At 43.9% G+C, this 15,620-nt stretch overlaps 1 protein-coding gene and 1 pseudogene across 1 annotated transcript; one reads left to right on the top strand and one right to left on the bottom strand.

Moving 5' to 3' along the window:
• The first annotated feature begins 1,077 nt into the window (after positions 1-1,077).
• On the top strand, positions 1,078-10,531 carry LOC120728118 (ras-related protein Rab-7L1-like). The gene is made up of 5 exons (XM_040022855.1): positions 1,078-2,070; positions 3,490-3,561; positions 4,047-4,228; positions 4,355-4,476; positions 5,890-10,531. Exons 1-5 carry the CDS (start codon positions 1,953-1,955, stop codon positions 6,017-6,019), a joined length of 624 nt encoding a protein of 207 aa, XP_039878789.1. The 5' UTR covers positions 1,078-1,952; the 3' UTR covers positions 6,020-10,531.
• A 24-nt stretch (positions 10,532-10,555) lies between these two features.
• On the bottom strand, positions 10,556-12,717 carry LOC120727960 (annotated as a pseudogene).
• Between the last annotated feature and the right edge of the window lie 2,903 nt (positions 12,718-15,620).

Below are 15,620 nucleotides of genomic sequence, written 5' to 3'. Positions count from 1 at the left end.
AACACCTGCTGGAAGGATCAGAGCCTTCAAAGAATTACACCTGAAACTCTACAAACCCTAACCCTGAACAGGTCACATACAGCATCCGTTACAGGTGAAAACATCTGTAGCTAAAAACGCAGAAACCCTCCCACACCACAGACAATCTGAGCGTTTTAAACACAAAACCTTAAAAAGTCCCTGTGTTGCTGCTGCTGCTGGGATAAAGACAAAGGCTGGAAACACACTGACGGAGTCACAGAGATGAGTCTGCTTCATGGCGACTGCACCCACCAATAACTGTCAAACTCGACTCCACAAGGCCCAGAGACAGGAAGATGAAGATGAAGAGGAGATGCAGCAGGACGAGGGTGGAGAAGGAAGAACCACAAAGTAAAAGCAGATAAACTCTCCCTGCATCACCAAGATGATGGTGGGGACAGTGAAGCCTCCATGAAAGTGTCCTGATGGTTCACGTTTACTCTGCAGCTTTGGTTACGATCCACAGCCTGATTCCTCTGATGTTAGTAACATTTCTCAGTCAATGCTCTGCTCTTTAGTACATCTGTATTTTGAAATGCCGCAGCCTGTGTAGTTTTCCTTGACAGTAATGTTTCATTGTTCCTGCCAGCAGGTCAGCTAGATCCTCACCGATGCTGGATCCTGTGAAAAAGAAAGCAGCCAATGAGAGAGGTTTGACTTTCTGCTGAAAACAGGCTGAAGCATGAAACATGCTGATGAGACGATGGGCAGGTTCTACGTCTACTGTTGCTCTATGTGTCCTGTGTAAAGCTGGGACAGCATCAACAACAGAGGAAAAACATAACCGAGTGCATTCAGTTTGAATATGGAAGAAAATGCAGTGTTTTCTAATAATGTGAAGTAAATGGTAAATGGCCTGTATTTGTATATCGCTTTACTTAGTCCCTATGGACCCCAAAGTGCTTTACACTGCATGCACCCATTCACACACTGGTGATGGCAGCTACATTGTAGCCACAATGTAGCTGCACTGACAGGGGCGCACTGACAGAGGCGAGGCTGCCGGACACTGGCGTCGTGCTAAAATATAAACCCAATCATTTCTTACAACTTAGACATAAACAAAAGTTAATGTGATTGAAAAAACAAATCATTTTTGTTTAGCCCCCCAAACTAATCACAACTTTTCCTAAAGTAAAATTAGTTACAGATTTAAAAAGCAAACAGGCTCAAGTATTCTTACTGTTTAAAAAAGACAATGATGGATAAAAATGCTGTGTCACAAGAACAGTAATCAGTACTGGTCCCAGCACAGAACCCTGAGGAACTCCAGCACTAATCTAATCAAAAACAGGAACCTATCAAACGGATTTGATTTATTATCAAACCATTGATCAATACTTCTTGACACATGTTGTAGGAACCGGGGTCTAAATGGGGGTTGGTGGTTTGGCTCTGAGACGCATCAGAGAGCAGCTTGGGTTAGTATCCTGCTCAGGGATATTTGGCATGCAGACTGGAGCAGCCGGGGATTGAACCACCAACCTTCCGATTAGGAGACCCACTCCGGGTTAACACAGCTGTGACTACCTGGCCACAGGTAATCACAGACTGCCATGAAACCGATAGAAACCAACAGAAGTCACTAACAGCCCGCCGTCCACGAAGGCGTGGTTTATGTGTCTGATTCATATTTATGGCCTGCAGCAACTTCCTGTCAGGAAACAGCAGAGTGTTGAAATACCGACTCTGGCAGCACTGTTGGACAGTTAGCTTTGAGGTGTAAGCCTGGCCCCTCTCTGGGTTTGAGGCTGGGCAGATTTGAATGTGGTGTAATTTAAAGAAACAGAACATGTATGTGTGGTGTTGTTTAGTTAGAGGTGAGTAAAATGTGTGTCTGGCTCATAAACGGTGTTTCCTGAGCAGAGGTGTGAACTTTGAGCTCTTCATGGTGAGGTCTGTCACCTGCTGTTGCATGACGGAGGACAGCGATGACGGAGCACCTTCTGAAAATTCTCATTGTCGGTGATGGAAACGTCGGCAAGTCTTCCTTTGCTCATCGCTACGTCAGCGGACAGTTCAACAAGACCTACAAGATGACGGTGGGAGGTAGGGCTGCTTTACTTTATTGAGTCTTTGAAATATTGGCAGGGTCTGCGTGGTGTGTTTGGGTGCCCTGAGACTTTGCATGGTCATCAGAAAACTTCAGAAGTCATGTTAGAAATAGCAGGCACTAACCTGAAACTGGTTTTTATATCGTAGAGGAGCAGACTGATGTTCATGTAAAATCTGAAGACAGATGGAATATAAAAGTGGATCCACCACTTTGGTCCTGACTGAGAAAACAAAAACCATCAGACTGTTGCACAGCTCCTGCTTTGGGCTCATGTTACACAAGATCATGAGTTAATCTGGACTGTAAAAGATCTTAACATTTATCTGTCCCACCATGATTGTCTCGTTCCCTTCACCTCTTCCTGAATTAGAAATGTTTCAGAGAAGTCGTGTTATTCAAGGAAATTTGCTTACTGTGGGAGTTCCCTTTAAACCGTTCCTCAAGGGACCTTATATTTATTATACACACACAAAGTGGGTTTTTAATTTAATTCATTTCAACTTATATATGTCTCCCAAACTGGAAGCTGGTTCCACAGAAGAGGGGCCTGAAAACTGAAGGCTCTGCCTCCCATTCTACTTTTAAATACTCTAGGAACAACAAGTAGGCCTGCAGAGCGAGAGCGAAGTGCTCTAATAGGGTGATATGGTACTACAAGGTCATTAAGATAAGATGGGGCCTGATTACTTAAGACCTTGTATGTGAGGAGCAGGATTTTGAATCCTGGATTTAACAGGAAGCCAAAACAGGAGAAATCTGCTCTCTCTTTGTTGAAGGAGCTCTGTAACTTGTCCTCTAGCACCACCGTCAGGTCAAAATGTATTTTTCATCTCAGGACCTCGGCTGTTTTTAACTTTATGATCTAAAACTTTGTTTCTTACAAATATAGCTGGAGTTGATTTTCAGACTTTGTCCTTTGGTTTGCTTTGACTGGCGACTTCAGTCCGCCGGTCTCTACAGCTACATTTGAACCCATCACATCAGGAGCGCTCCTCCTTTTAAACCAAAGCTCCAGGTTCACAGTCTCTCTGCACGAGTTGAATCAAATGAAGAGGAGATCACTGACTATGTCACAGCCTTCAATCTGTTTGCACAATTAGAAACTGTGGATTAGTCACCTGATTCAGACCCCAGGTGTACAAAATACTGAATGAATAATTACAGGATGAGACACGTTGTTAATTTCAATATTTATACATACCTGGAAGCAACTGAGAATGAGTGCAGGTTCAGCTGGACGGAACCAGCTCTCACTTCTTTGCACTTAATGAATAATTTCACAGAGGTTTCACTTCAGAAGAAGCAAAGTGAAACTTTGAGTTTGTTTTCATATTTTCCTGTGTAGATGTGCCTTCAGTGGCGTTTCATTTCTCTCTTGCTGCGTCTCTAAAACAGACTGTTTCCTTCTGCAGTGGATTTCTCCGTTAAGCTGCTGCACTGGTCGGATAAAGAGAAAGTCCGACTGCAACTCTGGGACATCGCAGGTACAAAGAAAGTTTGGCTTCAGCTTTTTTAGCCTTAGTGGGTCAGCTGATGCTAGCTAAGACTGGTTAAATGACGTAAAACAAAAACTCGACTTGAGAAAAAGATTAAAACCAGCAGACATGACACGGTGTAGACATGACACAGGTAGAACAACAGCAAACGTTTGAAGTTTGAGTCAGTGTGCTCTACAAGCTTCTGGAGGCTTTGGTGCACCTGTTTAGAAACTGCTTTGTCTACCTGACATAAAGGGCTGTGTTTGAACTGAACATCTTCAATCTGTTTAACAACAATAAACTCAAACAAATAATGAAACAAAAAAACTAAACTGAACATTTTCAGACAGGAAGAAAACTGAAAGCAATTAAAAATAGTTCAAAATAAAATTAAAATTAAATTCAAAATATCTAATGCCTCTGCATTATTGACTGGGTCATGGATGGATGGATGCATTGGTGACACACTGACCTTTGCCTTGTCTCTTCAGGCCAAGAGCGTTTCATATCCATGACCAGGATCTACTATAAAGGGGCGCTGGGCTGTGTGGTGATGTTTGATGTCACCAGTTCCTCCAGTTTCTCCAGCTGTCGCCACTGGAAAGAGGACCTGGACAATAAGGCCATGCTGCCCAACGGAGACTCCATCCCCTGCATCCTGGTTGCTAACAAGGTGATTGAGTGCATCCAGCTAATGAAGGATCCACCAGGAAGCTTTGAGGTTCAGGCTAATGAGCACAGGCTGCTAACATGCAGTGAGTCACCTGACTATAAACTTTCTGCTTCGGTCTGTTTGCAGTGCGACCTCGCTCACAGGGCTGTCTCTGCAGACACCATCGACAAGTTCAGCAAAGCCCACGGCTTCATTACATGGATGGAGACTTCAGTGAAAGACAACAAGAACGTTGGAGAAGCCATGAGGTAGGAAGAGAACATCAGAGGCAGAGCTCAGAGAATTCATTTTTAGGAATTTAGAGTTAAACCTGGACCAATCCAGTAGAATCCCACATCTCAGTTTTGTGTTATGTGCAGTTTTATTCAATAAAATGTAACATGCAAGAAGGAAATTAGCTTATGTTAGCACCTGCTGAAGCTGGAATCAACCTGAAGAGTCAGGCAGTCACACTGCAGGTCTTGATGCTCAATTCAGATTTTTTAATCAAATCCGATTTTTTTGTCTGCTTGTTCACACTACAAATAAAATGCGACAGCAAACGCGCTCTAGTGTGAACTATCAAAGCGGCCGCATGCGCAAAAGAAGACGTCACACACGACGCGCTCTGTTTAGACCCAGAGCAATAAGCATTGTTTGACTGATGGCCCTTAATATAAAGACTTCGGACTTTACGTTTCCTAATTTTTGCTTGAAGTTATTTTGTTATTTACATAATAATGTAGATAACCTAATAATGATCCTTATTGCTGTTTTAGAGGAGCGGAGCTTCAAAGGATAGCTGCAGATTTCTGTCAGAATCTGCAGATTATACAGAACAAATAAAATGTTCACGTTGTCTTCCCAACAGTTTCACTGACATCTACACTGGATGGACAGGAAGCGTTCACGATGTCTTCTCCGACGCTGATAATTGGCGTCTGTCTTGTGTCAGTGACGTAAAAGACGGATTTAATGCGACATGACCATCAAACAGCAGTCGCTTTCTAAAACATACGATATGTATCGGATTCAGGACCACATACGAAAGTGACCCAGGTCGGATTTGAAAATATCTGATTTGTCACACCATGATCGGATATGGGTCGCGTAGGGTCAAAAAAATCGGATTTGGTGCGCTTTTGCCCGCAGTGTGAACGTAGCCTATGTCTGTAGCTCCTCTGAGGTCCTCCTCCTCAATAACACCTGTGGGGGAGGGGGCGTTTCTATAACTCACCAGTTTGTATTATTAGGGGCGTGGCCTCTTTCACTGACACAGCCAGCTGTAACTGCTAGCTGTCTGCTAGCTTTTAAATAGCTAACAACTTCATATTTGCTTCCCTGGTTTAAATGGAACGACGGCTTTATTCTTTAAAGACGATGCTCTGAATGTTGGAGGGACGTCCTGCAACAGCTTGTTTTCTCCGATCATTGAAATTACTGAAGCTCAGAGCGAGCAGCTCAAAGAGTTTCTGACCAGGTCATCGTCTCGCAGGTTTTGGTGGTTTTGGCTGGAAACAGCTGAGATGTTTTTGAACATTATCGAGGTATCCAAGCCGTCTTTCCTTTGACACAAAGATCTAAGATCTAAAGCAAGAGAGAAAAAGAGTATTAAACAGAAAATTCAATCTGATCAGTCAGGAAAACACGTCATTAAAGCTGTGAAATCTGTGGCGTTTCAGGATGCTGGTGCAGGAGATTCTGTCGGTTCAGTCCAGCATGGACCCAATTCACAGACCTGAAGTCCGAGTTTATCCTCACCCGGACTCAGAGTTCAACAGAAGCTCAGGAGGAGAACGAGGCTGCTGCTGAAACCACGAGCATCACTCGGAGCACAGCAGGAAGTACTCTTCATGTGCACGTGAAGTGTAGGACTGTGAACTGTCTCGGAGCTGATTCTGGCTCTCCCACCTTTAATAGTTTCATTTTGAGCTAAAGGTGTAAATTAAACCAAGTTCAAATAAAGATCCGGGCCTCGCCTAAAGCGAGAAGCAACACTAAGGACAAACACGGGTATATGTTTCACTGCTGTGATCAGAAACAGGTGAGACACGTTAAAGGTCCGATGACGTGACGCCGAGTGGGGAGCACAGGAAAGGTGCTGGAGACAATGGTGAACAGGAAAAGCTTTTCAAACACACAGCACATGACCTTAGCGTGTTTAGCGGATTGTACGCTGCACCCTGATGAGAACAAACCAGCCTCACACAGCAGAAACACAGTCGAGGCTTCTGCCACAACTTCACCTACATCCAAGGTGCCCAGAGAAGGAAACTAAGAGATTGAAGCTCCAGAAACACTCACATACATTCATATTAAACAAAACACCTTCGTCAATTAACTTTATTCATTTCAGCTTCGTCAGTCCTGATCCACATGAGTTTGAGAGTCCTGGGTGGGGACCCAAACCTGATCTTTGACTAAACCTCTGGAGAGTAACAGAAGTGAAATGATGATGACATACTAAATAATGAATGACACACACCTCCAGCCTCCAGCACAGGCACACGAGCCAACAAAAGAAAAGGTCTGGTTCAAACCTTTTAAACTGAAAAGGTTAAATTCGTGTTTGGGAATCAGCAGGTGTGCCACCCAGGTAAGCAATGCGAAGCAGAGGCTGAACACGGAAAGGTGGCGTTCAGCGTAGGCGTGGGGACCAGAAGGAGCACATGGAAGGTGAGTGTATCGTGAGAGAACGAGGTGCAGAGCGTGCTCGGTGCAGCCGTCAGATCATCTCCCAACCCGCTGAGTCGTCCCGACACGTGGCGTCCCCGTGCTGGCGGCGAGGCGTGTGTGAGTGGGTGCTGCACAGCATCAGTGGGACGTGCACGGGAGCTCCGACCTGCTGCGAGAAATTCTGCTTTGAATTTTTACACTTTTACTCTTGCACACAGTTTTTAGCTTCTTTTATTTTCTCAGGTTGTCTCCTTGTTTCATTTCCTGTTTTACTCTGGCAGTTACCTTCCCTCTGCATTTCAGTTTGTTTACTTCCTGCCTTTGTCTGTTTCCCTCCTCCTGTGTTTCCCTTCTGTTTCTCAGTGCCTCAGGTTGATTCCTTTGAGCTTATTTGGACTTTCTGTGGGTTTCCAGGATAACCAGCATGCTTTGTGTATTTCCTTTTGCCTGACCTGATGTCATCTGCATTTGTATCCAGTTGTAGCACAGAAACATTTTTCAAAAAAGGCCTTCGGACTGTTTTTCTAGATCTGATTAATAAACATGCTAAAAAGTCAAATACCATCTTATGATTACCCGACTAAGTAAAGTAAAGATAATCAGGCTTATCCTCCCAGGGTGTCATTTGTTTCAGTGAGAGCCAGAGAAACCTGAGAAATTCTTAGCTTGGATTTGGAGCAGGTTCATAAAATGGTCATATTAAGCTTTGGTAAAATTACTTTAATCCCCCAAACAATCGCAGTGAGTAATATCAGGAAACCACAGCCACGTGATCAATAAACTACTTCAGCTTCAAAGAGACCCTCACCACCTCACGCTGTTTTAGTCCATCTGAATTTATGCATAAAGTCAATGTAAATTTCCCCGATGAACATTGATAACATCTGAATTCATGCAGGTTAAAGTATTTCAACTTTAAGCTACTGCAAAAAATGTCCCATCAGCTGCAGGACGACCTAACTGACTCCATCGGCAGCACTCTTTGGTTCACTTTTAAACAGAGCTCAGAAAACATCCAGTGTGACGGGGCGTGGGGCAGCTGCAGCTGATACACCTGAGCTCAATCAGCTCATCACGCCTCCCCTGCATAAAAGGAGTGGACTGGGTCCAGAGTTATTGTTGTTGCCGCTGAAAAGCTGCATCGCATGCATGTTTAGACGACAACCAGAAATAAAAGGAAACTGCTGAAAAGTGTCGAAACATGGTTGGATCCATCATGCATCTTTTACATGCAGAAAACAGAAATCCTGGAAGCTTCTATAACTTCCAGCTGTGGGACTAATACAGGCTAAAGGCTGTCTTCTCTTATCACACTGCGTGGGCTTTCAACTCAAATGAATTCTCACGTTAGGCGTGAGGACGTCATAGCGGTGAGAAAACCATTTAATTCCAGAGTCAGAATCTTTGAAATGGTTTAATTCTATCGAAGTATAAAGTTTTTCTTTCCATGTTTTTGACCTGTCTTTGGGTTTAGCTGAAGAGTCCAACAATGATCTGCTCCTTTTCCAGTATGCTTGGATCGACTGGTTTTCCATTACAATCTGGTACTGCCTAACGTGTGTGGCTGTTGTCATAGCAACACGTCTTGCATGTGCGATACAACAAAGGTGGACATCAAGGTGACGATATACCTGCTGCTCGGTCGTGCGGGTCGTTTTTAGCTCCTGAACTGGGTTTCAGGTACTTTTTAGCAGCTAAATCTGAACAGCAGTGGAAAGCGACGCAGAAGCCATAAAGGTGGAACCACAGCTATTAGCATCCTGCAGCTTTAAGATTTCATTGTTCAGACCCAGAAGATTCATTTATGTTTACACAGTCTATGGTTTACTTCCTGTTTTATTTTGAAGGTTTGTTGTGTGGTTTTCTTCCCTCCTTTCGTCTTCCTCCTGCTCATATTAGCGTGTGATTATTATCCTTCCTTCTGATCTTCTCCTTTGGCTCCTTTAGCTTACTGTTCCACCCTCTCTGCGGTCCTCTTTCTAAAAATAATCAAACTGCTGCAGCTTTGGTTTGTCATAAATCAGGCGGCAACGTGACGGTCTGCAGTCAGTGTGAGGTTTCTGTAACTGATTAAACACACTTTAAATGTTTCCCCGTCACTGGAGGCGTTAATATTCACCAGTGAGCTGGCCAGAGCTCTGAGCTCAGAGCTGGAAACCCTCAGAGAGGAGGCCGAATGTTGGACAGTTGGAGCTCCTGTCTGTGTGTCAGCCTGTCATGGCCACCCCACAGCTCACAGCAGGGGGGGGCAGTACCAGGCTCCTCAGAGGGGCTCTTTAGCCGTTAATGGGCACAGTGTTGAGAGCGCTTTTCTCCTCCTGTCACTGTGGGGCCCTGTTAAAGATGCTTTCGCCCATTTTACATGGTCACAGAGGATTCATCATGGCTTCATGGACAGGTCGCCTCGCCCCACATATTCAGGTGGCTGGGCTGCAGGAGGCTTCTGAGAGCCCCAAATACTGGAGCTGATAATTATGGCCTATATTGTGCAGTGACCCGGCCCAATGCACTGAATGCACAGGTGTCATCCTGCTCATCGTCACATGACAAGGTGTATGTAAACAAGCCCACACAGGCAGCAGACTGCAGCTGAAGTACAGTTTATTAGAGGGTTATAGAGGCTGCAGTGCACACACCTGGGGCTTTATGCATTAGCAGCAACGATTTCTGGCACAACTTCAGCTACTTCCAAGGTGCATGGAGAGGATGAAAGAATTCACAATGCAAGAACTCCAGAAACACTTAAGGGAAGATGAACAACTTTAATAATTGACCAACGTGTTTCAGTTTGTGGCTGTTACGGGTTCGGAAAAGTTCAGTCAAACAATGGTTTATTGAGTACACGCGTGGGAAGATGTATACTGCAACACCAGCATCGATCTTCCCCGAACAGCTCAATTCAGAATGGTTTCATTCATCAGGGTTGCGCCCCTTCATGTGTCACAAATGAACATGATATGCATCAGTTACAGTAAATGGTCAATCTTAAACCCCTAAAATTAGACAAAGAAGTTCCTTTTTCTATCACACCTTCCAAACAAGGCAATAAGTTGCAAGCCTAAATGGTCCCTGAGGGCTTGTCCTTTTCTTGACCTGTCTTCTGTCACCTGTTACTAGGCAAACTCAAATGCAGTTAGAAGCAAAATGTATCCCAGGCCTTTGGCCTGAAATCAATACTGTCATGTGTGTTTGTAAGCGTGCATGCTTTGAACCTTTTATTGCTCCAAGTCACTTACACAATGGATCGCCTGGACAGTCACGCCACGTGAAGCTTAAGAGCTTTAATAAACCGAACATCAACTCTCTAGAAGCACAAGCCTGCAATGTGTGTATAAAATGATTATAACTGCACCTGTAATGAAAATGTTAATATGGGATTTTGATAACACCAGTAATACAAGTTTTAACGTAATGCCAACAGCTTCAACATGGTAGAAAGCTGCTTAAATACAAGACAGGAAACAGAAAAACATTCAAATTAACCAATCAAAACTTCATAGATAGATCAGCTGACATATAACAGGTAGGTATTGGTTAATTGGTTAAGTCACGCCCAAGTAAATACTGGACTAGATCATTAATGATGAGGACGAGGGGAGGAGACATGACCCCCACCTATCTCAAAAAACACATGCGCGAAATACATAATAATACTGTACAAAAGAAAAAGGGGGGGGGAAGGGCAGTATTTAATAATAAAAGGAGGTTGGACCAGCAGTTGAATTAAAAACAAGAGGACATCATCACATGGGAACACATTTGTTAAAAGGTCCTAATTTATGTCTCTAAAATGTAGACTTAAGATGAGATGTAGATGCTACTCCTTTGGCTGAAAAAATAAATAAAATTAATTAAATAAACATTACCCGTGTGAGAACAATTTAACTGATAAAATTAGAATAAAAACATAAAAAATAAAAAAGGTTCAGTTCACAAGAACTCATTGATAGAAAAGTCCTCATTCATACCTCTGGGGTGCAGACTCTTAAAGTGGAGCATGCAAAATGCTTCTCTTTTTGTCTGGATAAAATTAATATGACCACCTCTTTGGTTTAGTTTAATGGCTTCAATGCCTAGAAAAAATAATGGGGAATATGGATGTTTATCATTAAAGTGTCTTGCAACAGGGCTGGTTCGATCACTCCTCTTGATCGAACTTTCGTGTTCATTAATTCGATCTTTCAGCGGGCGCGATGTTTCTCCTGTGTATATTTTATTGCACGGGCACTGTATCATGTAGATTACATTTTAAGTTCTGCATGTGATAAAGCCCTTTATGGCAATAGTTGTGTCACCTATAGGGTCTTTGAATGATTTAACATTTTTGGTGTATTGACAATTAATGCATGCCCCACACTTGAAGTTACCTTGTAGGTTATGGCTTATCAGGGTTTTATCTGGAGTATCAGGGTCCTGACCAGCTCTAACAAGCCTATCGTTAATATTCCTTCCTCTCCTGTAGGTTATCACTGGTGGTTCTTTAAAGGTACCTAATAAGTTTGGGTCATTTTGAAGGATATGCCAATGTTTTAAAATTATTTCTTTAATGGTTCTGGTTTTTGGTGTAACGTTGTGCAAGGTCAGGTTTATGTTTCGGAGATTTCTTAGTTGCTAAATAGAAATCCCTGCTTACTGTACTCACCTTCTCTTCTGCAGATCTTAACCAGTCCTCTTTGTACTTTCTGTCTTTAAATTTGTTCAGCATCTCTTCTTGGCAGACAGACTGCAGGTTATAACTTCTTACCTGAAGTTCAGTTCACCTGACACTCGGACCGGCGGCCGCCTCGGGTCTCTCCTCCTTCTGCCTCCCCTTCCCTCATCCACCTGCTGGCCTCTGTGGAAGCTCTGCCACAGCCACCACCAAACAACTGAGTTATTGTTACACATCGACCAGCATCTGGCCAATCCACCACCTCTCATTGTTTATACCGTTACATGACAACAACAAAAAAATTGGCCCATAAAAATGAAAAATCACCATCGACCCAGCGGGCAAATGCCCGGTATGCCCCAGTCCAGCTATGGTCGTGCCATCAGTTAACCCTTCGCGTGCCCAGGGTTGCCGACCCCTGATCTATTCTTATTTAATTCACTTAATGTACAGAATTCACCTGCTTGCTGCATACATGCTACTACTGCACATTCACCTAATGTATATAATAGATAATGTTCTTCCTCTCTTCCCCCCTTTTAGTCGAGGAGCGTGTCAGGTTACACTTCACTGTGTGTTATACTTGTATGACTATGCATGTGACAAATAAAGAACCTTGAACCTTGTTGTTCTCTAAATCTAAACTGTGAGTGATCACTCACAGTTTAGATTTAGAGAACAAATATGACCTGGTGAGAGTCAGGCACTAGGAGAGCTGCTCCTCTAAAGAAAGAGTGTGTGTGGTGGCGGTTTGTCAGCAGCGGCCTGAACACACGGTTAGGTTTAGGGTGAGACGGCCGAAATGATGCTTACCCGGTGCGTTTAAACGGGACACTATGGTTGTGCTCTACACGCATCCATGCGGCATGTGTGTGTCGTTAATGCCATAAATCCGGAGCATGCGACACGGATGCCACAGGGAATCTTTGAGTGCCTCTGAGAGACGAGCTGAGGACATGGAAAGTCTCAGTCAGTTAATAGATGCTGATTTTGCTTTCATCATGCTTTTATCAAAGATGGCGAGCACTCGCTGATTTCCACCTCTATTTGGAGCTTTGTTTCCCCCCCAACAGATCAGACGATGACGTGCGGCCTGGCTCGCTGTGATGCTCGGAGGCAGCAGCGTGGGAGGTTCACATCGGCCCGTGTGGGCGGGCTCGCTGAGCCCCCTGGCTCTTGTCATAGTTACATCCCAGAGAGGGAGGGATGGCGAGCCTGAGTCACAATCAGGGCCTGGCTTCAGGCCACAGGAACTCCTAAAGCAGCGTCTGTTCCTCGTCCTATTTTCAGCACGCTTCTCTTCCGGTCTGTCGTCACGACTGTCACGACTCATAGCTGGTCAAGACCTGGCCTCAGATCTGAACATACTGGACTCCCCGCTGTGCTGCTTCTCAGTGAGGGTGCCCATCCCACAGACATTGGCCCAGTTTTATTTATACAGCACCAGGACACTGGAGGTCTTCTCAGGAAGCTTTGCATTTTAAGGTAAAGATGCTGAAATATCAGACGATCTCCTACACGCAGCACAGGAAACAGCAGGAAGGAAGAACTCCTGACCAGCCCAGTGAGGTTGGTTTTCCAGTTCGTACAAAGCTCTGCGAGTGCGGGGGTCCCTGCAGGTTACAAAGTGCTGGCTGAGCAAAGTTCTTCAGGCGGCCTCTGAGAGGACTGAGAAAACACAAGACTCAAAAACTCCCTCTGCTGTCGAGCTTTTATTCTGAACATCTGAATCCTGCTGTGCTCTCACGTTAGCCTTACCTGCAAACAGGTGTACGTTTTCAAATTACACCAGGGATATCAACTCATTTGGCTCAAAACATGCCAGTTAACCTAACCAGTAGCTTATTCCTGTGAAGGGCTGCCTACCTGTCCAGGTTGAAGGAGGTGGAGCGCAATCACACCTCGCGGCCTTAAAGTCTGTGCTCTCTCTGCTGTTGTGTTGTCGGGCTGTGAGCTGCAAAGCTACAGCCGGCTGTGTGCGTACAGCAACCATGTGTGAAAAGTGGTCATTAAAGAGATGCTGAAAAGCGTGTTCATGCAAACATCGTCGGATCTGCCGTGATATGTTTACAATGGGACTTCTGCTCCTGAACCTCTGCGCACAGCGTCTGCAGGTCGGGGCTTTCATCTTTACGCAGGACTGTAAGCTGTCGTCTGTGAGGCGTGAGCGGTGTTTGTTTTTAACATAGTTCATGGTGAAGAACAGCTGCCGACATAATGTGGATCCGAAGATCCATAACTGGCCTACCTGGGATTGAAAGTCTCGATGCACGGCGTTTCTGCGGGTACACCGGCTTCCGCGAGTGTGACGCTTATTTTGAGCGATGAAAAAAATAATAAAATATAATTTTATTTTTATATTTCAAAATCACAATAATCTTCCAATTTAGAACTACAAGTTAAAAAAGAACTAAACACAAATAAAATACACTTCAGCTAAATACTTCTAATTTATTTTCCCAAACCACCCGGAGCCGCAGTACAAGGACTAAAGAGCCGCAGGTTGCCGACCCCTGGTCTAACCCCTGCGAGTCATCATACAGTTTGAGGAGGAGCTGATTAACGCGACTGAAAAAATCGCACAGTGGCTGTGTCCCAATTCTTGAAGTACGCATTTTAAGTGCGGTTACGTCACCGCCACGCGACGACGGCTGTCCCAATTCGAAGTGTACTTCAAATGCGCCGTCGATTTCCCCAAATATCAAGCGTGGTCCGGTGCACGCTTCATGGTCCCATATATCCCACAATTCATAGCGCGGCGGTGGGTGCGGATAATTGTGCCGCAAAATACGGCAGAAGGGAGCGGCCGAAGAGTTGTTGTTTTTTTCCCAAACTTTATTGAAATCATAAAACGAACAGTCAGTCATTCCAGTTCAGTTTGTACAGTAGAAATACAAGGCAAATAAGAGTAACAATATACAGCACAATGAAATAAGAAGGATGAATAAATAAAGGAGAAAAAAAGAAAAAAAAGGGGGGAATGTGACAGACTTCATAACAACTTTGTACTTGAAAGTTGTGACAGCTCATTCGTTGAACATTTCTGAATTAATTTCAATCAATGATAAACCTTTTTTATTGGAAGTTAATTTAAGAGAGTTTAAGTAATATTCAATTTCAATCAAAAACAAATTAAATGATGGGGTTGAGTCTTGAAATTTACATTTATGTATGTGGACTTTCCCTAATAAGATGGAGCGGCCGAAGAGTGAACTGTCAAAAGTACTGAATATGACGTCACTTATTTATGTGCGAATGTTTAATAATTAAAGTCAGTCATATATCCACAAACACAACAAGCTGAAAGTCATATATATATATATATATATATATATATATATATATATATATATATATCATAATAATCTGACAATACTATAATATTGGCCATATTATATTTACATTGCCACAGTGAGATGACTTTAGTCTCATGAACAACATTAACTAATTGTTATTTACTAACTAATCTTAAATGACTGTTCAGCACAGAAATGAAGCCCAACAATCATGTTTCACAGTCCCGTGGTCTCAGCCTCAGATACTCAACTAATCAAAGTGATGTCATGACAAAAATGACCAACAAAACATTTTTCTCCTTCATTTCTGTCACACAAAGCTGTATGTAACGTGTCTCGCGGTTAGTATTATGGTTGCTAGGCAACCTGAACAGCGCGACGAAGCGTATACCGTCCCATTTTACAAGCCTCTCACTTCCGCACTTCTCGTACTTATAGTACGCACCGTACGTAGTACGCGTAGTGCGCGTACTTCAAGCGTGCAGTCTCTTAATTGGGACACAGCCAGTGTCTGCCCAGCTTAAATGGACTTCCGGATCTCCACGCCTAATAAACGTGACTCGGCGTGGAGCACGTCACTGCTAACCAGCCACTGAGGAAGCCCGGATTTGGAGCACGTCAGCATGCGCGTTCAACAGTGCTTGTGTTGCATTCCAGTGCCGTAGGAAAGAATAGGACAACGGCGTATTAGTGGAAATGTGGAGATGACAGCTGTGGTTTCAGGACGAGCTGCTGTGTCCTCCATAAACGCCTCGTGTGAAACTAACTGATGTGGTGTGTAATACAGCAT

Source organism: Simochromis diagramma, unplaced genomic scaffold, assembly GCF_900408965.1.
Source record: "Simochromis diagramma unplaced genomic scaffold, fSimDia1.1 OVJJ01000308.1, whole genome shotgun sequence".
NCBI lineage: Eukaryota > Metazoa > Chordata > Actinopteri > Cichliformes > Cichlidae > Simochromis > Simochromis diagramma.
Note: the sequence above shows the minus strand (reverse complement) of the source record. Positions and strands in the feature narration are given on the sequence as shown.

Excerpts from the sequence above, each read along its gene's own strand:
- LOC120728118 (XM_040022855.1), top strand. The coding sequence starts at position 1,953 with ATGACGGAGCACCTTCTGAAAATTCTCATTGTCGGTGATGGAAACGTC. Across the intron at positions 2,071-3,489 it reads CTACAAGATGACGGTGGGAG|TGGATTTCTCCGTTAAGCTG; the intron begins GTAGGGCTGCTT and ends TTCCTTCTGCAG. Across the intron at positions 4,477-5,889 it reads AACGTTGGAGAAGCCATGAG|GATGCTGGTGCAGGAGATTC; the intron begins GTAGGAAGAGAA and ends GTGGCGTTTCAG.